Source organism: Eublepharis macularius, chromosome 18 (assembly GCF_028583425.1).
Source record: "Eublepharis macularius isolate TG4126 chromosome 18, MPM_Emac_v1.0, whole genome shotgun sequence".
In the NCBI taxonomy this organism is placed as follows: domain Eukaryota; kingdom Metazoa; phylum Chordata; class Lepidosauria; order Squamata; family Eublepharidae; genus Eublepharis; species Eublepharis macularius.
In genome coordinates, this window is record NC_072807.1 from 3,546,408 (window position 1) to 3,572,821 (window position 26,414).

General features: G+C 45.7%; 1 protein-coding gene across 1 annotated transcript in view; it reads right to left on the reverse strand.

The window, feature by feature from the left end:
• The window catches only part of SPAG17 (sperm associated antigen 17), a 149,696-nt gene that overhangs the window by 35,545 nt on the left and 87,737 nt on the right, over positions 1-26,414 (reverse strand). The window contains 12 exon segments of the mRNA XM_055002920.1: positions 110-240; positions 382-494; positions 9,833-10,024; positions 10,699-10,853; positions 15,059-15,200; positions 15,416-15,633; positions 16,718-16,841; positions 17,250-17,698; positions 19,971-20,079; positions 20,939-21,183; positions 25,909-26,022; positions 26,075-26,077. Of these exon segments, the coding sequence (XP_054858895.1) occupies positions 110-240; positions 382-494; positions 9,833-10,024; positions 10,699-10,853; positions 15,059-15,200; positions 15,416-15,633; positions 16,718-16,841; positions 17,250-17,698; positions 19,971-20,079; positions 20,939-21,183; positions 25,909-26,022; positions 26,075-26,077 (1,995 nt within the window).

Here is a 26,414-nt window from a genome sequence, read left to right on the forward strand (position 1 = left end):
TCCCCCTTGAGTCTCAGTGAGAAAGGCAGACTATACAAGATGCAACTACAAACAAACAAATAATAAATTGGATAGAAAAGCAGGATGAATGGAAAGAAAACCTTCCTACCTGGGCACTCTTGTATTGGCTCTTGCAGAACTGCTGTCACTGGATCACTGTAAGCCATACACAGATATTCATTTGTGTCCCTGGTACGGAGGAGTTCAGTCCCAGAGCCATCAGCATGGACAATGAAGAACCTAAATTGCCAACCCCACAAAATGGATTAGTTTGCAAAGCATGTAATGAGAGAGCAGAATTTCAAAAGATCACCAGAAGGTCAAAGCTAAGCTGCTGAAGACTGTTCCCTTCAGAGCACACACAATTCACTAATTTCATACCTGGGAACGTGTTCCCCATATATGACCGGAGCCTGAACTTCTGTGGGTTCCAATTCCTTTCCATCAGAATCACTGCTAGCAATAAATTCAGATGTGCTGCCATCAACCATGACCTGCAATAAGAAAACAGAGTTGCTTCTCTACAACTGTTGTGCTCTGAATATCTTCTGGGCACTTGCAACTTGGCCACCATGAATGCAGATAACTTGGCCAACCGACATGAGATGTTTTTTGGCGAGTCAGGCCCAACTTGCTTGCCCCATAGCCTCACAACAGCTGTGGGGAATGTCATTTTCAAAGCCTGTGGGAGCCTGATTTAGGTTGGAAGGAGGAGGGCTCCTGCCTCCCCACCATGAAATGTTCTTGAACCAAAACAACTCCAGTGGGGACTTATTGCATAACGTGGAAGCTGCACATGGAGCAATCGGTGTGCCTGCAGCTCCAAAGTTATGCAAATAACTTCCCTGAGGGCATTTTGTGCTCAGAGACAGGAGTCCTCCCCCCCCCCACTACAGTTCCAAACTGAGTCAGGTTCCCACCAATTTTAAAAATGACAGTCCCTGCAGATGCTGTTTGGCTACAGGCAGGGCCTTTTCCTGGGGAAAGAGATTGGGGAACTCTCACTTGGGTCAACTCCCAGCAGGAGGTGGCACTCCTGTCACTACACGCATGTGCGCAAAGCGTGTGGGTGCTTCCGGGACCACACAATAATGTCACTTCTGGGACGTGACGTCATCACGCACAGCATGGCCTCCCCACTGGGAGAAAGAAAGAGAAAGGAAGGGAAATAAGGAAATAAAGAAAGACATGGAAAGAAGGAAAGAGAAAGGAAGGAAAGGAGGGAGGGAGGGAGGAAGGGAAAGAAAGAAAGAAAGAAAGAAAGAAAGAAAGAAAGAAAGAAAGAAAGAAAGAAAGAAAGAAAGAAAGAAAGAAAGAAAGAAAGAAAGAAAGAAAGAAAGAAAGAAAGAAAGGGAGGGAGGGAGGGAGGGAGGGAGGGAGGGAGGCTTCAGCTGAGAGGAGGGAATCCCCTCCTCTCAGCTGAAGTTTAAAGCCCTTTGGGGCTTCTCCCGACCAGCTGAAGAGCGGGGATTAAAGAGCTCCTTTCTGGTGAGCAGAAAAGAGCTCTTTTAACCCTCACTCTTCAGCTGGTGGTTGGGAATTCCCTCGACCAGTGCCAGTCAATGTAAACCACTACACACAGTCTTCTTAACCAGGCCTAAACACGTTGCTTCAGGAGCAGCTTCCAACATTTGTGAAAGAGTTTATTGAATGGGAGTCTCTAAAATGATGGAATTCACGTCAGTATACTAACCATCTCTGACAAAGACACGGAAACGGGACACTCCTACGGGAGAATACAAATGAACCGGTCAACCCGTTAGATGATCTTTTTCACCTGTACCTTCAGACCTACACTGGGCTAAAGACTTCATGGACTGGCTGAATGAAACAATTGTGAATTAATGGTTCTGTTACATTGCTCATGGTTAATTCAGTCTTTGTAAATAAGGCACTAGCATTGTGTTTAGGTCTGGTTAAGAAGACTGTGTAGTGGTTTACATTGACTGGCACTTTGTATATGAAATAATAACAAAATAATTTTGTAATTGGTGTTTTAAGAATTTATTCGTTAGAACGTCACGATTTCTCCTTTTGTTATTGTTCCAGCACGTTCCGGCAGAAGAAAAGGCAAAGCTAATCCCTGGACCTGGCTCACCAAAAAACATATTGGGTAGTTTGGCCCTCATTCTCAGCTGAAACCAGAGGAAGGACTAGCTTAGGATCTAGAGTCACTTAGTAACGTTGACTCAAAGTCAACAGTTGGCTTGAGGTGTGACGCGGCGAAATTCATGGATTACTCCAAATTATTTAGGATGGTAATAATCAAAGCTGATCATGAGGAGCTCCAAAAAGACCTTTCCAAACTGGATGAGTGGGCAACACCATGGCAAATGAGATCCAACTTAAGTTTAAGTTGATGCACACGGGTTGAAACATTCTGTCTTCTAAAATATGCTGAAGAGGTCTGAACTGGCAGTGACTGACCAGGAATAAGATCTCGGGGTCTTGGTGGAGAGTTTGACAAAAATGTTGACTCGTGAAGCATGAGAGAAAAAGCAGCAGAGAAAAAAGGCTGGGGATTACAAGAAAAGGGACTGGTTTTTGGAAGATGAAACAGACAGCATTGTAATGTCCTCATATAGATCTATGGTACAATTATATTTACCATACTGTGTACAGTTTTGGTCCTGTATATCAAAAAGGATACTGCAGTGCTGGAAAAGATGTAAAAACAAAGACCCAAGCCCAGCTGCCAATTATCAAAGGGTTATGTAAGCAGTTGGCCCTGGCCTTCGCTATAATTGACACAGGCCTGTGATATAAAAGGTCACAGGGCCCGTGGATTAATGCAGCTGGGTCTGCATCAGGGGGAAATTCCAAGCTGGCTAGGCAGAATGTTGCTGGACCCAGTCCAAGAGATTCAGGTATGCCTGGAATGTGCAGGTGAATGCAAAGGACGAGAGTGGCTGGATTTACTACCCTCTCAGCAACTGGCAGGAGATTATGACAATAGGGGGCTTCGCTGTGTCACCCCATTAGCACATTCCGATGTCCTCTACCCCAAGCTTGAGCACAATCAATCTGCATCAATAAGCTAATTTCTCTCTGGGAAAAACAGGTTTCGCTTACCGTAACTGTTGTTCATCTAGGTCTTCCGTGCAGGCACACATGGGACTGCGCACGCGCAGGCCTGCCGATACCGGAGATTTTTATAGCTCAAAGCCACCAGGGGGCGCTCTCGCCTTCCACCGCGCATGCGCGGCCATTTTCCCGCCTAAATGGACTATAGAAGGCGAAGCGCCCCACACATACCCTCAGTTCCCCTTTCGCCGCCGTACTACTCTCAATTATACTATACAGCGGGGAAGGAGGGAGGGCATGTGTGCCTGCACGGAAGACCTAGATGAACAACAGTTACGGTAAGCGAAACCTGTTTTTCATCCACGGTCTTCCTGTGCAGTCCCACATGGGAGATTATAAAGCTTAATACCTGGGTGGAGGTGCCACAGTAAAGTCACTCAAAAATAGAATGCAACACTGCGGTGCCCACTGCAGTCTCCTTCCGGTCCAGAACGTCCAGCGCATAATGCTTGATAAAGGTATCCGCTGAAGCCCACGTCGCCGCTCTACAGATGTCATGCAGAGGAACACCTCTCAGCAGAGCCGCAGATGACGCCAAGGACCTAGTGGAATGGGCATGCACCTCCAAAGGACAAGGTAAATGAGCAGAATCATAACATGTTAAAACTGTTTGAACAACCCATCTCGCAATAGACTGAGATGTCGCTTTCTTTCCCCTCTTTTGTCCTGCAAAACAGACAAACAAATTAGAATCCAAACGAAAAGGCTTGGTACGATCCAAGTAAAAGAGAAGAGCCCTGCGCACGTCCAACGAATGGAGGGCCCTCTCCGCATCAGAAGACTGCATCGGGAAAAAAACAGGTAAGGCAATGTCCTGAGACAAATGAAACTGAGACACCACTTTAGGTAAAAAGTCAACTTTAGTCCGTAAGACCACCTTGTCCGCATGAAACTTCAAATAGGGGGGTTCTGACGAAAGCGCAGCCAATTCCCCCACCCTTCTGGCTGAAGTGATCGCCACCAAGAAAGCCACCTTCAAAGTAAGGTAGCGTAAAGGACAGGTAGCTAGAGGTTCAAAAGGTTTAGACATCAATCTAGTCAATACCAGCGGTAAAGACCACTGAGGGACAATAGCCCGAACAGGGGGGTACAAATTATTCAGTCCTCTGAGAAACAATTTCGAAGTGTAGTGTGAGAAGACTGATTTCCTATCTATAGGAGGATGGAATGCCGAAATTGCTGCCAAATATACTTTAACAGAACTATTGGCTAAACCCCCTAATTTAATCTCCCAAAGGAATTCCAAAACCTCAGGCAAAGAGGAAGAGAAAGGGTCCAAATTCCGGCTGCGGCACCACCCAGAAAAGCGTTCCCATTTGAACGCATAGGACTGTCTCGTGGAAAGGCGTCTAGCATTCAACAAAACATGAGCTACAGCTTCAGAAAACCCCGATTGTGAATTATCAGCCACGCCGTCAGTTTGAGTCGTTGAATGTCGTGATGCAAAACCCCGTGCCAGGACAGAAGGTCTGGAACGAGTGGCAATCTGATCGACTGCGACTGCAATCGAAGGAGAGTGTGAAACCAAGGTTGTCTCGGCCAAAAAGGGGCTATCAGTATGACCGTCGCCCCCTCCCCTTGGATTTTGCTCAGAACCCTGGCCAACAGGGGGAATGGGGGAAATGCATAACACAGAGGACCCGACCACTCGACTTGAAATGCATCCCCATCGGACCCGGGGCCTAGACCCCCCCTGGAGCAATAGCGATGGGCCTTGCGATTGTCCAGTGTGGCAAAGAGGTCCAGTTCCGGGAAACCCCACATCGAGAAGATCGGAACGAGGTACTTGTCCCGAAGAGACCATTCGTGAACATCCCGGTGTAGTCTGCTCAGCTGATCTGCTTGGAGATTCTCCACCCCCGGGATGTGTACCGCTCTCAGCCAAACCGAGTTCTGTATGGCCCAAGTCCACAGCTTCATCGCCTCGGTACAAAGGGTCGCCGATGCCGTGCCACCCTGTTTGTTGACATAAAACATTGCAGTCGTGTTGTCCGTCAACACTTGCACTGATTTGTTGCGCACGGTATCTGAAAAGGAGATCAGTGCATTTGAAATAGCCCTAAGCTCAAGGAGATTAATATGTTCCGAGCGTTCGGCCTGAGACCATGTGCCGTGAGCAAAAGCACCCTCACAGTGAGCTCCCCAACCCAACAGGGAAGCATCAGTGGTTATGGACAAGTGAGTTTGACGATAGCCAAACTCCACACCCTTAAATAGATTCGCATCTGCCAACCACCATTCTAACGAGGCCACCACCCGTCGAGGGACTGATAAACGCTTGTTCTGGGAATCAGAGTTGGGAGAAAAACTGGCATTAAACCACATTTGTAATGGCCGCATGAACAGCCTGGCGAACGGAACCACAGCCGTAGTAGAGGCCAAACAACCCAAGAGAGTCTGGATAAAATGAGCTGATTGAAAACGGCAGCGCTGCAGCCGAAGGACCATGCCCTTAATCCTGGCCGCCCTGTCTGAGGGCAGGAAGCCAGCATTCTTGATCCCATCCAAGACTACTCCTATAAATTGTACAGACCGTACTGGGGTCAATTTTGACTTTTTCTGATTAACGAAAAGACCTAACCTAAGACATAAATCCAAAGTCAGGGACACTTGGGTAAACACGTCATCAGCAGAACTTCCAACCAGGAGCCAATCATCCAGGTACGGGAAGATTCGACAGCCCTGTAACCTCAGATGGGCCACCACCACAGCTATACACTTCGTAAAGACCCTAGGAGCAGTAGCTAAACCAAAGGGTAAAACCCGGTACTGGTAAATTTTACCATCATAAGTAAAACGTAAATACTTCTTGTGTTCGGGAAAAATGGAGATATGGAAATAAGCGTCCTTCAAATCAAGGACAGCAAACCAGGAGTGTCTAGGTAAAAGGGTCAGAACCATTTGCAAAGTGACCATTTTAAACTTTCGAATTTTTATAAGTTTATTAAGGGCCCGTAGGTCCAAAATGGGTCGAAGACCACCATCTTTCTTTTCCACCAGAAACAGGTTAGAGTAAAAACCGAAGGGGGCAGGATCACAGGGCACTTCTTCAATTGCACCCTTCTGAATCAGGGTGGCCAATTCAGTTAAGATCTCCATATGAGGAGGTCCGGAAGAAAAGACAGGGAGACTCAGGTAAGGTAAACTCACAAACTCAACTTTATAACCATACTGAACAATATCAGAAACCCAAACATCGGAACCGATGGACAGCCACTCCCTCCAGTAAGCATGTAGCCTGAACCCAAACATAGGCTCAGGTCCCTGTAATTGTCAGAATTGCTTCTGGGCGTGGGGGGCGTCCTTAGCCTGTTGATGCTGAGAACCAGGCTTGGGACGGTGACCTTGTCTGCGCCTGGAAAAGGATTGTTGAGGGCTCTGGTAACTCCTCTGAGACTGATACGAATACCCCTGATAAGGCTGGTACCGATATGATCTGCCCCGCTGAGAAGATCTGAAGTAAGGTCTGGCGGGATGCTGAGGAGCCTGGTGCAGAACACCATAGGACCGTGCTGTGAGACGATCCGTTCTCTTTTTCGACAGGTATTCATCTGTCTTCTCAGAAAAAAGGAGTGTCCCTTCAAAAGGTAAGTCCTCTACTTTGTTCCTCGTCTCAGGCGGGAGAGCAGTCGTGCGGAGCCACGCAAATCGCCGCAAAACCACTGCAGAGAGCAAGGAACGTGCAGACGTATCGGACAAACTCCTGCTCGTATTAATCTGGTGCCTCGAGAGGCGGGTGGCCTCCTCCTGGATGACACGCAGGAGGGTCCGCTGGTCTTCAGGGAGTTTGGGAAGGAAAGCAGCCACTTTCTTCCACAGGAAGAGCTGGTAAGCCGACATCATAGCCGCATAGTTAGCCACTTTGATGGCAAAAGCAGCAGAGGTGTACAATTTCCTCCCTAGAGTATCAATCTTTCTACTGTCCTTGTCAGTAGGAGCCGACATGGAACCTTGTTTGCCCCTTGCCTGCATCTCCTCAGTGACTAAGGAGGAAGGAGGTGGATGGACAGCCAAGAACGGATGGTTTTCGTCCTTTGTACGATAAAGGCCTTCCACTTTTCGGTTAGTGGCGGGGATAGAAGCAGGCTTAACATTGAGCTTCTTCCACAACTCAACAAAACCATCGATCAGCGGAAAGGCTACGGAAGGAGTGGAACCCGAGTAGATATGCTGGTAGATCTTATCAGTAAATTTCGACTCCGTAGAGGTCGTTTCCAAATCCAGTGCTTTAGCCATTCGCTGAAGCAATTCATTATAGGCTCTGAAGTCGTCCGTCGGCGAAGGTTCTTCCGCTGGGCCAAGTTCAGCATCAGGCGAATCCGAAGGAGGGGACTCATAACCCCTTGGTCGGTTCCGATGGTAATCAACCTCAGAAAGGTGCGGTGTTCCATGCGAGTCGCCATAGGATCGGATCCGAAAGGAAGGAGACATCGAGTCCCCTCGAAAAGAGCGGTCCGATCGGAGCGGACTATCCCCCCTGTAGTATGAGGCCGCCCGGCCCTCACTGCTGTATCGCTCCCTCGATCGGCTCCGAGTCGGGTACGGGCTGTATCTACGGCCCGATCCACTTCGATAACTCCGACCCGATCTGATGGACCCGGATTCATGGGAGGTCGATCGCGGGCGTCCCGTAGGGGTCGGGGGTTTCTCTACCGGAACCGGGTCCTCCTGGGAAGAGGTCGAGACAGGAACCGGGTCGGGATCCTTGCGCCTCTTTTCCGGTGGGTTGGAACCGAGCGCACCCGAAGGGGCCGGTAGCGGAGAGGAAAGTAACTGCTCCAGAACCGCCTTGTCCCTTTTGGAAGAATGTTTTCTCTTCTTCTTCTTCTGCTTGTCAGAGTCGGACGGAGCGGATGGTTCTCCCGCTGTCTCCGAAGCGACTGCACCCTGAGACGGTGGAGGCGTCGGTCGTGACACCGAAGGCGTCCGGCTCCGAGACGCAGCTCGATCCAAGGCTGGTGCAGCAGATGAAGTCGAGGGCGGTCGGCTCCGAGGGAGCTTCGGAACCGATGGTGCTGGTTCCGACGCGCTCCGAACCGAGGAGGACGAGCGATCTCTCGGTCTCGACTCCGAATGACTCGGGGAAGGTAAGGCGCGAGGGGTCCTCGAGCTCACGGTTTCGGCCGGCCGAGGAGTGGATCCGGGCGCAGCAGATGGAGGTGCCTTCGCCGGAGGGTCCACAACAGACATGGCACGTTGCCACAGCGAGGCGTGCAAACGGTCCGCCCTCTCCGCCCTGGCCTTCGAAGTAAAGGCACGGCAATGTTTACAGGCCTGGGTATTATGGGTTTCCCCGAGGCAATAAAGGCAATTAGAATGGCCGTCTGACCTGGTCATCTTTCGATTACAGGAGACGCATCGTTTGAACAAAGCAGTATCCGACATCGCGAACGAGTAGAAGAGCTAAAAACCTCATCTATCGGCGGCGAAAAGGAAACTGAGGGTATGTGTGGGGCGCTCCGCCTTCTATAGTCCATTTAGGCGGGAAAATGGCCGCGCATGCGCGGTGGAAGGCGAGAGCGCCCCCTGGTGGCTTTGAGCTATAAAAATCTCCGGTATCGGCAGGCCTGCGCGTGCGCAGTCCCATGTGGGACTGCACAGGAAGACCGTGGATGAACCTATATTTTCTCATATTTAAATTCATCAACTCAGCTCTGGTAGAACCCATTAGCAAACTGCCCCTTTTGTGCAGCTCCGGGAGAGATTTTACATTTCCTTTCTCACACCCCGGTAGCACCAATCAAGAGCAATCAAACCTTCATCATTCCCAGAGACCAACCTTTATGGTCTTTGTTCTAATGGCTGAAGGGCTATCCAGCCCCAGGGCACGTTTTGCCCTATAAGAACCAGGGCTCTTGCCCCATTCAAACGGTGCACGCTTCCTGGATCCAAGCACTGCTCCCTTAGGGTCACTTCCCTAAGACTCTCTCTCCTGGCCAAGAACATTCAACGTCTGAAGCTCCCTTCCTCTGTGGACTGCTCTACTTCCCAGGATAGGTAAATATACTCCCCCCCCACACACACACTATTCCAACTTCTGCCTAGCTTCCTAGGACTCTGAGTGTGTGTGAACCATTTTTATTATTACTCTTGTGTATGTGTGTATTTTCCTCTTTTAATAAAAATACTCTTTGACCTTAAAGCACCAAGTCTCATCTGCTACCTTGGGAAAAGGACCATGTAAATATTGGTGGAGATATCCTATTGTTACCCCTCTTCCATAGCCTTCCTCCTTGCTGCTAATTCCCCCACTTACTCACAAGGAGGCCCATTCCAGGTAACAGACAGAATACCCTATAAGGATGGGCTATGGAGTTCAGAGCTTTTTAGTTCTGCAAAAACATGGTGGGGGAGGAGGAGCAAGTTTATAAAATTATATACGGGACACGGAAAGTGGGCAGTGATACTTTTTCTCCCGCTCCCATTGATGTAATAGGAAATAGTCTATATTCTAGACCACCAACACGATGAGAAAGAGAGTATCTGAGAGCTCTTCTCTTTAAATGTGGCAATAGCTTTTGTCCATACAGAGGTATGTTATTGCACTCTTAAGAGAAACTATATCTTCAAGAAATCTCCTGTATCATTATTCAAGGAATATACATGTTTATTTAAATTTGTCTCAACTGGTTTAAAAAATTGTATGATTTATCCATCAATTTTTTTAATCAATTACTGTCCAATGTAAAACCAAGCTTGTAAAAAAACCCCATGCAAATTATCTCAATCCTAAAGTTTTGTATTTTACCTTGAAAACGTTTCCTGCAGGATCTGTCACCTCACAGGCAATGGTGGAAGTGTGCTTCATAATGTATTTCCCTATCTGCTGGTCCTCCTTATGGGAAACAAGTCCACATCCACTTTTGTCAAATGCCTCTGGAGAGTAAATTGCAGTACAATGTTCATCAATGAAGAGGTAGCCTTTGTTCATGGGCAACACCTACCACAACAACAAAGAAAGGAGATTTAGCCACCAGTAAATGTATCAGTCCTTGGGACACAGAAACGGGTGACGAGTAAGTATGGGTAGGGGACCTTCTCTTGACTGTCCTCTAATGACCCCCCTCCCCAAGTTTCAGGAAGACTGGACCCCAGGGGCCAATTCTATGAGCCCCTGAACAAGTTGCCCCCAGCCACTCAATTGTTTCCTATGGGGAAAAAGTCAAAGCTGACTCCCATTGCAGGGAGTCAAGCTGCCATGGCCAAGGCACACTCCCAAATGGAAGGTGAACTCAGACTGAGGCACAGAAATGGAATCCTCCACAACCAAAGGGAAGGAAGAGGACCAATACTGCATCCGAGAATCACATCTATTCCTCCAAAACCAAATTGAAGAAAGGAACACTGTTGCAACCTGGCCCAACAGAAGCAAACTGAAGCAAGGGAATGCCTTGTGCTTGTGGCTGGGTACTGTTTGGCTCTGTACTGTGGTGTTTCCCCACTGGCTGAACCCAGCATCCGGCTGCTGTGAATGACACCGTTTTTTCTGTTCTGAAGATTGTTGACTATATAGTTGCTGTAGTAACAGGGTACTGGATATGTAGAAATGAAGGCTCAACAAGACCAGAGAATGAGAGTTCAGAAGACTCTTTACATTGCCAACTTTAGACTCACTTGATATGTTCCTTGTGGTTTTGATATAATTGAGGTTCCATCTGCAAAGATGGCGCAGCAGGTGCTGTCCTCAGAGTTTGTTATGATAGTTGCAAAGTTTGGATTTTCCACACGCAGGCACTTCACCTTCCTTGTGATGATTTGGGGGTCAGTGTCTATGAATGAAATCAGACCAACATAAAACATTTCTACAGAGCTGTGGGAAACTCTCTGAAGAGTAACATTATTTCTTAGAAATGGTTATTTCTTAGTCATTGTTAAAACGACAGCTGTTATGTATTACTCATTTTCATGTAAATTAATACTAGTTACCAATCTGGATGATGTATTTGAAAATGGGAGGAGAAAAACCAAGCACCATAGTTGTTCCCCAAGATTGCTGGAGCCAGCAATGTCACCCAGAGGATCAGAACAAAAGAGTGAAAAGAAACTTTGAGGGCTCAAGGATGGAGGGTCTGGATGGGGTTAATTTATCTAATTTAGGTCCTGTAAAGAGCCCCGTGGCGCAGAGTGGTAAGCTGCAGTACTGCAGCCCAAGCTCTGCTCACGACCTGAGTTCGATCCTGGCGGAAGCCGGGTTCAGGTAACCGGCTCAAGGTTGACTCAGCTTTCCATCTTTCCGAGGTCGGTAAAATGAGTACCCAGTTTCCTGGGGGTAAAGTGTAGATGACTGGGGAAGGCAATGGCAAACCACCCCGTAACAAACGTCTGTCAAGAAAACGTCGTGATGTGACGTCCTCCCATGGGTCAGTAATGACTCGGTGCTTGCATGGGGGACTACCTTTACCTTTTTAAAGCGTTTAGGGGCATTCTTGAACTTATCCTTCTTGCTGGTCACAAAGCAGAAAAGAATAAATAAGTGGAAATGAAGCTAGGAATTGGAATATGGTGCTCAGTTTTTTTGAGATGCATCCACTTTTGGAAGTCAGTTTGCAGCAAGCTGAAGCTATGAAGGGTCTGATATACTGTCTGAACCTTAATATGTTGTACTGGGATACTTAATACGTGTAGCTGATTCAGATGGCTGGGAAATGGTGTCTCATTCGCTAGTGGCAGTGCAGCAAGAGTGACCATTGCACAAAAAAGGAAATCCTCCTTCTACAGAAGATTGCCTAAGATCTAGAAGACAATACAGATAAGAGGGCCACTATTATACAGGGACGAGAAGGGACAAATGGACAATCTGTTAATTAGAAAGTGGACTTCGTTGTGATATACTGGGATGACAAGACACAAGATAATGCAGATCTATATTGTAGTAACTGAATGAGGATGAATAAAGAAATTTAAAACAAATGGGATGCGTTAATAGATATTTCATGCTATGCTTTACTGGAAGGTTGCTGAGTCAGTATATGATAGAACGCCCAACAATAATTTACAAGTTAAACACTTGTCTATGACTGATAGACTAGAAATAAATCTAGATTTGCAAAGAGCAATGAAAAGCAGTGAATCAATCAGAGGCAAGGTGGGATTTTTTACAAAGGCCTCCCTCTTGCCTGCCTGCCCTGAGACTCCCAAGGCCAGTCCTCCCTCTCCAGAGCAAGCAAGCAAAATATTTATTGTCCTAGCCGCGGGCCATAACATCCTAACCTCATAGCACAGTTCATTTCAGTACGAATTAGACAATCCATCATAACAAAATACAAATAGCACAATTCATTTCAGTACCAGTTAGACAGTCCATCATGACAAAATACAAGTTAATAAAATTTAAAATATCTGTACAAATAAATGGCACAATAAAATATATTTATAATTTGGCTAAAATTCTTGTGGAAGTTGAAAGTCTTGAAGGGGCAGCTGGGATTAGTCTCTTCCTTATGTTTGTTGACAGAAAGATAAAAGTGGCCTCCTTAAAAGCAACATCTGGAATGGCATCAGCCAATAAAAACTTAATGGATTCCTCCGCTGAACCAGAGAGATTTGTGAGGAGAGGGTCCAGAATTTTGTTTCTAATAAGCTCGTAAAAGGGGCACTGTAAAATGTCGTGAACAATATCTTCCACCTCATTGGAACTGCAAGGGCAAAGGCGCTAAGCCTCTGGTATTTTTTGATATCTACCCTGGATATATGCTGATGGCGTGGTTTGGAATTACACTTGGGTAAATGCCTTCCTAAAATGAACATTAGGAAGGTCAGCTAGGTAACGTGAAAGAAATTTATTTTTCTTAAACCTAGGGTATCAAAGAGATAATTTAGAGTGGCATACCTGGTTAATATCACGTAAGGCATCCTTACCAAAAACTCGGTCCCATTTTTTACCTGAATCTCAGTACTTTACCATCTCTAGAGATGGCAGGAAATACAAATGTAAAATAGGTGGTAGTAGTTTAGACCACTGGTACACGTCACTATAATACTGGAAGCTGTATTTTACCAAATAGTCACCTGGGGTGCGGTCAAGCGTTTTATAATATTTTAATAGCTTCCAATGCACTCTTGATGTAATTGATGGTAGACCAAGTTCCAGTCTTAAGTGAGACGTTGGGGTTCCCTGGGAGAGTCCCAAGATTTTCAATTGCTTTAAAATGTTTCCATCCCACCCTCAAATTTCTGCCCCATATAAAAATTGTGCTATCACCTTGCCCTGGAGGACCTTTAGGGCCGGCAGGATTAATTGGCCACCCTTTGAGAGGAGGAATGTTAAAATAATACCCATAGTGATAGTTGATAGAGTAGTATTAAGGTGTGCCTGCCATGACTGGGATCCCTGTAAAACTATGCCTAGATAGTTAAAGGAGGAACATTGCTCTATTTTGTGGGCATTAACTGACCATCTGTGCTTAAGACAGTTGTTGCCAAAGACAACAATTTTTGTTTTGGTGTAGTTGATTCTTAACTCCTCCCTATCACAGTAGTCCGCCAGGCTGGCTAACAGCCTTTTAGGACCAATTTGGGTAAACAACACTTTTGCCATGTCATCCGCATACAATCCAGTGGAGATTTTCCAACTGGCTAATGAGGGGCTAAAGGAATTCTGAGAATCCATGGCCTGAACAAAATCGTTGATGTAAAAATTAAACAAAAAAGGGACCAGCAAGCAACCTTGTTTGACACCTTTTCTTAATGGAATGGAATCCGTAAGGGAATCATATAGATCCGGTTTTACCCTAACTGAAAGGTTAGAGTGTAGTTCTCTCAAAAGCCTAAGGATTCTTCTATCAATATTTGTTTTGGCCAATTTGCGCCAAAGTCTTAAATGCTCAATGGAGTCAAAGGCTGAAGAGAGATCAAGAAAAGCAACATAGAGGTGCCTTCTGCTATTGCTAGAGTATTTGTGAATCAAAGTCTTCAAGGTTAGGCAATGATCGATAGTGCTACGGCCCTTACGGAAACCAGCTTGTTTAGGGTAAAGAAGATTTATTGAGTCAGCCCAATCTTCCAGTTTAAACAAGAGATAACTGTATAATTTGGAGGAAATATCCAGCAAACTGATAGGGGGGAAAGGAAAGTTTGCAGGATCTTGCCTATTACCTTTTTTTGTAAATGGGAATTATAATGCTTTGTTTCCAATTAAAAGGGATGGTACAAGAATGGTCAATTTCTGAAAAAAGTCTGACTAGGGTTTGGCACCACCACTGAGAGTTTAACTTAAATATTTCTGGGGGCGCCATATCCTCAAGAGGGTCAGATGGTGCCTTTGACAACTCATTAACCCAGACACCCCAATATTAGTGCCTACTGCCTGGTGACACTGTCAGGGAATTTTTAATACAGACACCTACCATTTTAGTTTTGTGAGCAATAAACTTTGCTGGGCATGTGAAAGTTATGGAAAACACCTAAACAACACATTCCATGTCTCTTGTTGTGATTGTTGCTATGCAGCGGGTCGGTATGACACTACACAACTTTGTAAATATATAACTATATGCAGTTTTTATCTAGAATAAGGGTTCTACATTCAGCCTTGGACACTTCATATTCCAGATTGTTTATGTTCCAGCCTTACCACAAGGAGCCAGAAAGGATTCTTATCGGTATTATGTATTTTGATTGTATCTCACCACTCAAAAGAATGGTGCCATCATTCTCTGTAAGATGAAGTCTAAGTGAACTGTTGGTAATAACCTTTTGATCTTTTGATTCCTTTTGGTCTGTAAACAATTTATCATTAAAGTATTTAGGCATACGGTTAAGGTAGCTCAAGTTGCATCAGGCCCTGGGAAGGTCATACGTCTGAGTTTTGTGTAATCATAAAACTCTTATTTCTCTGAATCACTGTGTTTGGTGTCTTGGATTATATTTGGGTAAGTGGTAGAAGGGAAACTTATAATTGGCAACAGAGTACTATTAAAGAAATTTCTCTATCAGACAGCCCACGCTTAAGCGACAAGTGCATGCCCATTTGTACCTGTATCCTCACTGCTATCAGGCACGATTTCATCACAGTCTTGGAAGAAGGTGGTTATCCTGGTGCCATCGGCATGATCTACTATTCTGGAGCCATCCATTTTCTCTACTACAACCACCCTGTCTTCCCGCATTGTCACTACCTGAAATAAAAAAATATTGATGAAATTTTACAGATGGATGAACTTTTGAATATTAAAATCAGAAATAAAAATCTATGTATTCTGCCATAAAAAACTCTGGTAACTTTGCGCCTTTAATGGTAGAAAAGAAATACAAGCAAACAAATTTAGAGTGGAAGTCCTGTGACACATTTGATGAATATCAGAATACATTATAAATGGAAACGTAACATTACCGTTCCATTCACTGGATCCGTGGCCTGGTAGGCCAAAAGCGGCTTCAGGTCCAGTCTCTCGGATCCCTTGGTGCCCACTTGAACACCTAGCGGGGTAGTAGTGATCCAGGTGCCTGCCAGGGAGTCGGGGGATTGCTCGGTATCTGACATGTGATCCGGAACAACAATTTCAATTGTTTCAGTCTTTGCTGATGCAGGAGTACCCTTGGTGCCCTTTTCTGGAGATTCAGAAGACGGAATGGAAAATTAATTATATAGCATGATAGCATCTGAAATACTTCTATTATTGGTATTTCCTGGTGTTAGGTGTATGGTAGAAACATCCCTTTCCAATAGATCTACTTCCCTTTGCCATGTGAAGGCATGTAACACAGTTGGAGAGTCTGTTTCATAATTTTTTTCATTACACACACACAGAGACACACACACAGAGACACACACACAGAGACACAGGGAGGGGTTCTAATCTAGGTGGGGCTGGGCATTTTATGGAGTTACAACTGATCAGATTACAGAGATGAGTTTTCCTGGAGAAAACAGCTGTCTTGGAGGATGGACTCTGTGGCATTATACCCCGCTGAGTTTTCCTCCTCCCATAACCCCCCCCCCCCCGCTCCACAACCAAATCTTTAAGAATTTCCCAGCCTTGAATTGGCAACTTTAAATATGTGTGATCAGGGGCAATAATCTTTGTTTTCTTTAAAAAGATGATTGCCAGTACATGTCTACATTCCACCCCTTGACTTGGCAAAGAGTTTTTAAAGAGAGAGGGAGGAAGTGTACTGGGTATTTTCAACATGAAAAGTTGATTTTTGTAAGGGGGTAACTGCTCTCTTCTTAATAGGAGCTTGCCTCTCCAAAACAACAACATTCACACCCAAACCCAAAAACCACAAAAGTGATAAGTGAAGAGCTTTGTGGTGGCAGCAGGGGCTGTCACAGACTCTACAGAGTCTGGCAAGTCCGTGGAAGGCACGTGCACATTGATGGACCCTCAAAGCATAGCTCAGGCGAACCTGATTTCATCAGATCTCGGAAGCTAAACATGGCCAGCCTCTGTTAGTAATTGGATGGGAGACCTCCAAAGCAGACCAGGGTCGCTGTGCAGAGACAGGCAATGGCAAACCACTCTCGTTAGTCTCTTGCCTTGAAAACCCCAGCAGGGGTCACCATAAGTTAGCTATGACTTGATGGCACTTTCCACTGCCACCAAAGCATTGCTAGCACGAAAAGTGTGAAGTGGAAGCTATGAGGAAAGCTCATGTCTGTCCCGATCCCCTCTGATCCAGGAAAGCTACTTGCTCTTCTTGGTGCTTGGCTCAGGAGAAGGCAGGACCTCCATGTGTGGTGCGCTTGGCACAGGAGGCGGCGGTACCACAGGACCAGAGTCGGGGCTTCTGATCACGGTGCCATCAGCAAACAGAATCTAGGGAAGAGCACCGTGAAATTTAAGTGAGTTTGCAAGCCACAGTTTGCTGGTTTGACTGCAACTAAAATAAAGATGAAAACAGCACGGAAGCATATGAGTCTGAGGCTTGTTCAGATAATGCCAAACGATTGTGTGCCCCCCTCAACTGGGTTGTGTGCTCCTGCTCCCCTTTCTCTGCTGCTAAACTGTGTGATCCCCTCCCCCTGCCCTGTGCCAGACTGTATGCTCCCGCTGCCCCCTCCGTCTTCCTGCCTTAAGGATGCTTAAGCGTTCTGCCATCAGCATAGCTACTGACGGTTAATTATAGTTCCAATTTGCTCAGCATGTTAAGCTTCAGATGTATTACATTTATTTCATAAAAAAGACTCCACTTAAGCCAATGCCGGAGGGACTCTGTTGACATACCTGGGTGGACCCGTCCAGCATGTATTTTACAATAGTCCCTTCTTTGGTAATCACTCTAGAGACTTCCTGTTCCACAGGTTTCTTCACTGTGTTCTGCACCTGCGAGCGCTTCACTTTTTGTGGATAACTCTGCCTGGTCAGAATTTCGAAGAGGGACTCCTTGTCTCTGCCCTTGTCCACACCGGCCTCCGCTGCGTCACCTTCTGCCTTGTTTTCACCAGACCCGTCCCTTAGGCCATCGTGGACTGCAGCTCCCTCAGCGGCTTTGGCCTCACCACTCTTGCCTCCGTTTGCCTGGGCCTTGTTTTCCACGGCCTCGCTGGCCTTGGCTGGTTCCACCACCTTGGGTTCTTCAGTCTTGACCTCATTTACTTTAGCCTCATCCAACTTAGTATCGTCCGCTTTGCATCCTTTATCATTGTTCTTGCCTTTGTCTCCCTTTTCTTCATCTTTCACATGCATAAAGAAACCCACATTACTTGCATGAGATGGTAAATAAGATCGCACCAACAGACTCACATGCGCACCCACAGACATTAGGACTTGCATGTGGAAGAGACTGCCATCAGTACAAAATCAAAAAGAGTCCAGTAGCACCTTTAAGACTAACCAATGTTATTGTAGCATAAGCTTTCGAGAATCTGACGAAGAGAACTTGATTCTCGAAAGCTTATGCTACAATAAAATTGGTTAGTCTTAAAGGTGCTACTGGACTCTTTTTGATTTTGCTACCACAGACTAACACGGCTAACTCCTCTGCATCTATGCCATCAGTACAGACATTCTGCACTTGTCATTTTGGTCCGAGTCAAGGCCAAGGCAGAACTTCTCTCAGCATGCAGCATCAATGAGTGAATGGTCTGATGGTAAAAGCAGAATGCTCCCTCCCCCAGGCATATTGTGTTGACCTCTCCATGTTTCAGCCCCCCAACTAGTGTTTTTTTTCATGTTTCCACATGATGTCATCATCTATTAACAACTAATTCTTTTCGCACACACAAAAATCTGTTTTATTTTAAACTTTTAAAATAATAATAATAACTGCTCTTATATACCGCTCTTCTAGACAGATTAATGTCCCACCCAGAGCAGTGAGCAAATTAGTGTTATTATTATCCCTACAATACAGCTGGCGAGCTGAGGCTGAGAGGCTTGCCCAGGGCCTCCTACTGAGCTCATGGCAGGAGTGGGATTCAAACCAGCAGAGTGCTGATTCGCAGCCGAACCACTTAACTCACAAATTCACAACTCATAATCCACCAAAATCGTAAGAACCCTAAAATTATCAATATTGAAATAAACTATTTCAATATTGAAATAAACTATTTAAAACATGCCATAAAATATTTGTGAGCCTAAAATGATATCCTTAAAACAGCCCTCAGACTAGAAGTCGATAATGAAAACAGCTAATGAAAGAATCCACTTCAAAGCATGGGCAAAGAGAAATGTTTTGGCCTGGCTCCTAAAGGTTAGAAAAAGAGGGGCCGATGAGCCTCAAGGGGAGCGGCATCACAAAGGGAGGGGGGCACCCCTGAGAAGGCTGTCTTTGGTTGACATCCATCTCACTTCTGTAGGCGGGAGAATGGAGAGCAGGGCTTAGGGAAGAGGTGTTAACTGGGTAGCTGAGCAGTACAGGAAGAGACAGTCTTTCAAGAATCCATGCAACAAGCTATTCGGGCCTGAAAGATAAGAACCAGCACTTTGAATTGTACTCCGAAACAAGCAAGCTTCCAATGCAGGTCTTTCAGTCTAAGGGTGATATATTTCCCATATCCAACCCCTGATGCTAACCTGGCTGCTACCTTTTGGACCAAGTGAAGTTTCTGACAGGTTTTCAAAGGCAGCCCCATGTAAAGTGCTTTAGAGTAACCTAACCTGGAGAGCAGAAAAGAGCAAGAGTCCTGTAGCACCTATAAGTCTAACAAAATTTGTGGTAGGGTATGAGATTTTGTGAGTCACAGCTTACCTCTTCTGTGGTATCTGAAGAAGCGAGCTGTAACTCATGAACGCTCATGTCCTACCACAAAATACTGGACTCTTGCTCTTTTCTACTGCTACAGACAGACTAACACGGCTACCCAACTTGATCTAACCTGGATACTAGCTGATCTGCCTTACTACAGAAAGATGGCGCAGGAAGAAGAAGAGGAAGGGGAAGGTGGGTTTCAATCCTCCTTCTGCCCCATGCCATCTGCCAAACATGAACAATCAAGGGTCCATATGTCATGACATTTTAATTGTGCAGAACTTCTTCCTGTTTTGTGCCATCAAGTTGCTTCTGACTCATGGTGACCCTATGAATTGACAACCTTCAAAATGTCCTATCACTGACAGCTTTGATGTGGCTTCCTTTATTGTGTCAAGCCATTTCATGTTGGGTGTTCCTCATTTCCTATTACCTTCCACCTTTTCTAACATTATTGTCTTTTCCAGTGAGTCTTGCCTTCTCATGTGACCAAGGTACGATAGCCTCAGTTCTGTCATTTTAGCTTCTAGGGAAAATTCAGGCTTGATTTGATCTAGTACCCACTTATTTGTCTTTTCAGCCATTTATGGTATCCGTAAAAACTCTCCCCCAGGACTACATTTCAAATTTATCAATTTTCTTTCTGTTAATTTTCTTCTTCCTAGCTAGAATCAAATTCTACGCTTGTAAGATGCACCTTTAAACTTTCCGCAAAAGAATGGTGTATTTGCATAACATAGCACAGAACCAACCTGGGATTTTTTTACCAATGAAGGTCAATACCAAGCCATTGGGACAGGACACATTCAAAGTATTGAAAGGACGGACCTCTGGCATGGCTGGTACAGGCAACTGTAGTGGCTCTTCTTCTACCTAAAGAATGGGACAGAAAATCTCATGTCTTTGCAAAAATGTTCAGCTCTATGACTAATTAATTTAATGACCTTTAAAGGACAAACTAAATGGTGCAGGGAGATCTGTGTTTGCGTATCCATCTGTTAATCTCTAAAGCTTCACTACTCTGTTGTTCACGGAGAGCTGAGCCACATTTGCACTTACCATCAACCAAAAGAGCCACATTTACTTCCATCCCTGGCACGAGGACTGCACTTCGGGGAGGCTCACAGCTCACCTATTTCTCTGTCAGTGAATGTTCAAGTGTGGGAACTACCTGCCAACCATATGCCCCACTGCACAAGAGCCTTGCCCACTTGCCTGAAACCCGGGGCTGGTGCCGCATTGAGGAACAGGGCTCAGGACAGCCACAGATGGCATGTCAAAGAATGACATGTGGCTCCTGAGCCACTGAGTTTCACTGCTCTAAAGTATGCACAGGGTGGTGGTTGGATCTCTTTTGAAACGAAAACAGTGTGGCAGGGGGAACTAAATCCATCCCTCTAGCCCCACATTGCCTGGCTGAACATCAATGCTTTTTGCATTCTCCTTCCAACCCTATTCTGGTGTCAGAAGTGAGCAAGGTTGATAGCATTTATTAAGAGAGAGGCTCACACCCAGGGCTGGTCTTGGGGCCAAGCCACACAAGTGATTGCTTGAGGCAGCACAACGATGAACCACAGGGCTCGGCTGGCTCCAAACCCTCAGTGGAACAGCAGGGGACTGGCACCCCCTCCAGAGCCTGCACTGCTGCCAGGGGACTGGCTTGGACTCGGGATTAGGAGTGATAGATAGATCTGGCTTGAGGTGACAAAATGCCTTGAACCGTCTCTGCTCACACCTTTTTCTCTTCTTGCTTTGAAAAGTCTTCTGGCGATGCCGTAACAGTGAGGCGAGAGCTCATTTTGCCTGACGGTAAGGATTTGCCTGATTTTTCTTTAGCAGGCTTGTTCTTTCCTGGTGTAGGAACAGTAGCAGCAGAAACGGCGACGCCCGAGGAAACAAAAGCGGACGTGGGCACAGTCACTGAAGGGACGGACAAAACAGCTGCTAAATCAGGGTCTTTCTTATCTGTGGGGGGAAGGGGGGGCAAGCTTTAGATTGTGAGAGACAAGAAAATCCCATAGATGCAGAGGAGTTAGCTGTGTTAGTCTGTGGTAGCAAAATCGAAAAGAGTCCAGTAGCACCTTTAAGACTAACCAATTTTATTGTAGCATAAGCTTATGCTACAATAAAATTGGTTAGTCTTAAAGGTGCTACTGGACTCTTTTTGAAGAAAATCCCACACAGTTAAATTTTTTGTCTTTGGGAACAAATTAATAACTTTTTTAAAAAAAATCTGCAAAATAGGATTGCACTTCTTGTAACTGTTCATTGAATTTTCTTCTGTGCCAGCACACATTGGGATTGCGCACACACAGGCCAGCCACGGAGAAAAACTTTCTAGCTCCTGAAGACTGGAGGGGGACCCCTTCCCCAGTCATATGCAGCAACAGCGTTTCCTGCCAAAACTGTCCTGCGACCCGAGGGAGGAGTAACCCCTACCCTCAGTTCCCTTGGTGCGAGCGGTATTGAAAACCCTGCATGCCCACCAGCTACCTCTTAAACTGTCCAATTGCGAGTTCCATAAGAAAGAGCTGGACTTTCTGGGATATTGAGTATCTGGCCAGGGGTTGGGGATGGACCCCGCCAAGGTCCAAGCTGTAGTGGAATGGGAAGCTCCCAAGACCAGACGGCAATTGCAATCATTCCTGCGGTTCGCTAATTTTTACTGACCCTTCATAAAGAATTTTGCATAGATTTTGCTACCGTTAACAGATTTACTGAAGACAAAGGGGAAGGGACCTCAAGGAACAAAGCCTAGTGCTAAATTGGCCTGGACAGGAGAGTGCCAAGTGAGAACTTAAAACGGTTGTTCACATCTGAGCCGGTCCTGCGCCACAAATTGTAAATTTGTGGTACAAGTGGATGCCAGTGACGTTGCGATGGGGGGGGGGGGTGATCTTACAGGAAGATGATGAGGGGAAGTTGCACCCCTGTGCTTATGTGTCTAAAAGGTTTTCTGAGGTGGAACGCCACTGGGCAGTCTGGGATAAAGAGGTGGCTGCTGTCAAATTAGCTTTGTGCATCTGGAGACATTGGCTGGAGGGGGCTAAAATGCCATTTGAAGTGTGGACTGATCACAAAAATTCGGAAGCGTTACGCGCCCCTCGCAAGCAGTTGCAGTGGGCGGAGTTTTTCTCCTGATTCAATTTTGTACTCAAACACCTTCCTGGCAAATCAAACTTCTTGGCAGACGCCCTCTCGTGCCTCCCCCAACATGACAGTCAAAAAGAGGAGGTGGTGGACACTATGTTCTCACCTGCTCAGCTGGGAGGGGCTAACTAGGCAACAGGCTAAAGCCAAAGCAGCACAGCCTGACCTCACGGAGGGGCAGGAAAAAGTGAAAGCTGAAGTGGAAAGGGAGGGGGAGGAGATGCCCAGGGATGAACTAGAGGAAGGCAAACATGGAGGCTGGTACAGACAAGGGAAACTGTACATTCTGGCCAGCTTGAGAGGGGAGGTCTTAAAGAATTGTCATGATGCCAAATTGGCTGGACATTTTGGATACCTGAAAACGTTGCACCTGGTGCAGACACAATTTTGGTGGCCCCAAATGAGGCGTGATGTGTTGCATATGTTTCCACTTGCCAAGTGTGCTTAATGGGGAATAAAAGAGGAGGGAAGCCTCCCCGCTTGCTGCGGCCCCTTGAAACCCCAGCTCGGCCATGGGCCACAGAATCCATGGATTTCATTACGGACCTCCCTCCAAGGGGAAAACCATGATTTTGGTGGTGGTGGATTTATTTTCAAAACAAGCCCACTTCATACCGTGTTCCAAGTTACCCACGGCCAAAAAGCTGGCCGCTTTGTTTATGCAGCGTGTGGTATGTTTACATTCTTTCCCTGATAAGATAATATCCAACCGAGGATCACAGTTCGTGGCCATGTTCTGGAAGGAGTTAATGCAAGTAGCGGGGATAGAACAGGGATTAAGTTTGGCCTATCATCCTGAGACTGATAGACAAACCGAAAGGGTTAATCAGGTGTTGGAACAATTTTTGAGATGTTTAATTATCCGTAGAGTGATTGGACCGATTTTTTGGGTTTCACAGAATATTGTTACAATAACAGTGTCCATAACTCCACGGGAGCATCCCCCTTTAAAATCACCCAGGGGTTTGAAGGCAAAGCAATGCCATTGATAAGTAACCCATCCCCAACCAAAGGGGAAGACTTGACTGAATGGTGGACTAAGCTAACCAGCCAGTGGGAGGTGATTAAGCAAATGCTGGACAAAGCCAAAGAGGATTACAAAAAGCAAGCTGATTGAAAGTGCTCCTCCCCCTGGAAACTGAAAGTGGGGGACAAGGTCTACGTTTCCACAAAGAATCTGCGGAGGGCGGTGGGGCAGCTGATAAAAAACTTGGATGGAAATATTTGGGGCCTTTTGAGGTCCTCAGAGTGATCAATGAAGTGGTTGTGGAACTTAAATTACCAAAGAATCTAAAACATGTCCACCCCGTATTCCACTTCAGCCTCCTGAAGAAAGCACCACTACCCGATGTGTGGCACCCAAAGCCTGGGATTCCTCCCCCCCTCATTATAGATGGGCAGCCTCATCACGAAGTGGAAGCTATACTAGACTCTAAATGGAAACATGGAGAGCTGTATTACCTGATTCAATGGACTCATTTTGCCAAGAGTAATACAGAGTGGGTTAAACCTTCTGATGTTAATGCTCCTAGGCTAGTACGTCTTTTCCACAGAAAATACCCAGAGAAACCAAGAGATGGGTAATTCTTTGGAGGGGCAGAATGTCAGATAGGCTTTCAGCATATCTGCCATGCTTCATGCATCATATGTATTTTAATGTAATACATACAAATGTAATGTATGTATTACTTCAGTGCCTCTGCGTGTGTGCAGAGTAGAGCCAAAGTTGTGTAGACCTGTTGCTAACAGCTTATCTTCCAGGCAAGGTGTTTTGGTGATGAGTTCCTGCCGGAGCCTGAGAATGTGACCTTGAAGTTACGACAGAGACTGAACTGAGCTCATCCTCTCCCCGCTCCCTTCTTCCCAGGTGATGTGCACCAAAACTCCTAACTGCCTCTTCTTTCTACTGGTTGTGGGAGGAAACATTGACCTATAACTGATCTGACTTTCCCACCTTTAGGCATTCCAGTCAATCCCTTGTTACAGCATCTTGATACTGATATTTACCTTAATGAAACATCTTTTAACTCATACACTGGAGTGATGCAGTGAAGGGGTAGTACCTGGCAAGATCTGACAATAGCTCACAGAAAGCTTCTTCATTTAAGTCTGCATATGTCTTGTACACATTTTATTTATGGAAATATCATTCCTGAAATAAGAAGAGCCCTGCTGGATCTGACTAGTGGTCCATCTAATCCAGCATCCAGTCTCCCAGAGCAGCCAACCAATTATTCTGGAGAACCAACAACAGGGCACAGAGGCCGAGGCCTTCCCCTGATGTAGGCTCCTGGCACTGGTATTCAGAGGTCTGCTACCTCCCTGAATATACAGGATCTCTTTAGTCATCATGTCTAGTAGCAACTGATGGACCTCTCCTTCACAAATCTGTCTAATCCCCTTTTTAAAGCTATCTATGCCTTTGGCCATCATTTCATCCTCTGGCAGCAAATCCCACATTTTAATCAATCATTGTTTAAAGAAGTATTCCCTTATGTCTGTCCTGAATCCACTGCTTATCAGTTTCATTGGATGCTTCCAGCTTCTTGTATTTTGGGAGAGAGAGGAAAAGTTCTTTCTGTCCACCCTCTGTACCCCATGCATAATTTTATAAAGCTCTATCACGTTCCCCTGTAGTTGTCTCTTTTCTAAACTCCATTATCCCGACACATATTAACAGGCATATATCTGAAGGGAAAGACCTATTTTCTGAGTGGAAGGAATGATTTTCTTAAGGAGGGAAGTAGGTATGATGAGGCCTGTCATGGAGTGCTAGCTACTCTTGAAAATGATTGGTGGAGCCCTGTCCAGCTGTGGAACTGAGCCTGGGCCAGTCCTGGGTGGTTGACAAGTGAGAACCCAATCTGGGCATATCTGCCATAATGCAGATGAGAATGACTGTTGAACAAGTGATTACCAATTTCTTCAGAAAAGCCATTCTTCAGTCCTGGGAAGCAGCAGCTTGGAAGTCAGGGGGAGAGCTGAGCTCACTTCCAAAATGGACAGGTCAGGTACAGAATCTTACAGCAAGTGTCACAACTTGTCACCTGAGCAGTTGCACAGTTTGGCTTTGGATTGTTTCAGCGGTCACTTTGGAGAATATCCTTGAAGTGAGCTGAGGGAAGCTCCAGTGGGATATCTGAAAATGTGGATGAATAGCAAGCGGGCTTGTATGATTTTGGAGTGGGAGCTCGGTATTGATCATTGAAAGGATTGAGTTGGGCAGGTTAAATGTCCCCAGAGGACAGCTGGGGGAAGCAGTGACGGGGTACGTTCTCCGTCCTTTCTGGAGGTTAAGAGAACCTTCAGACCTATCCCAATGCTAGTTGACCTAAACCTCTTGAGGGAAGAACTGTATATAGTTTGAAAACTGAATTCTAAATTCTGTTGGCATAATCCAAACTGCTGAAAAATGTCCACCACGAAGTGATACTAACTGTGAAAAATCAAGTTTCACTGTAACACAATACAAAATGGAACATAGGTGAGAAATTTTTTACAGCCGGAGTTAAAGACTCTTCTTCCCCTTTCCTGTTTTACCTGAGGCTTTTCCTTCAGGACCATAGTAACTAAAGGAAAGATGAATATCATTTTCTAAGGTGGCAGAAAAGGATCCAAATTTGCTCACAGCTTTCTCTTGATTTACTGATTTTTCTATAAGAAAAAAAAGACAAGAAAGTTTGTATTTAATACTAACAGTACCAACTTACTGATGGACAACTCTGGGGTTTTTTTTGCTTTTCACTTTTTACTAAGATAATAAAATGTACAAGTAGTCTGTCAACTATGAAGGATGCACTCGTGAAGAAAGTACTGTGCTTCCATTTAAAATGCCCACAAGTAGCTGGGTCGATCCTTTCTTGCTCAGCCCTGTAAGGGAGAAAGGCAGTTTTTTCTGCTCAGCAGTCATTTCTGCATATGTGTTCGTTCCAAATGTAACACGCTGTGAGTGCACCTGTTTGAGAAGACACACATAGGGATTAATGCCAAGCGCACTCATCAGAATACACCCCGCCAGAGAATTTAAGCAAAAGTTAATTGTGGTA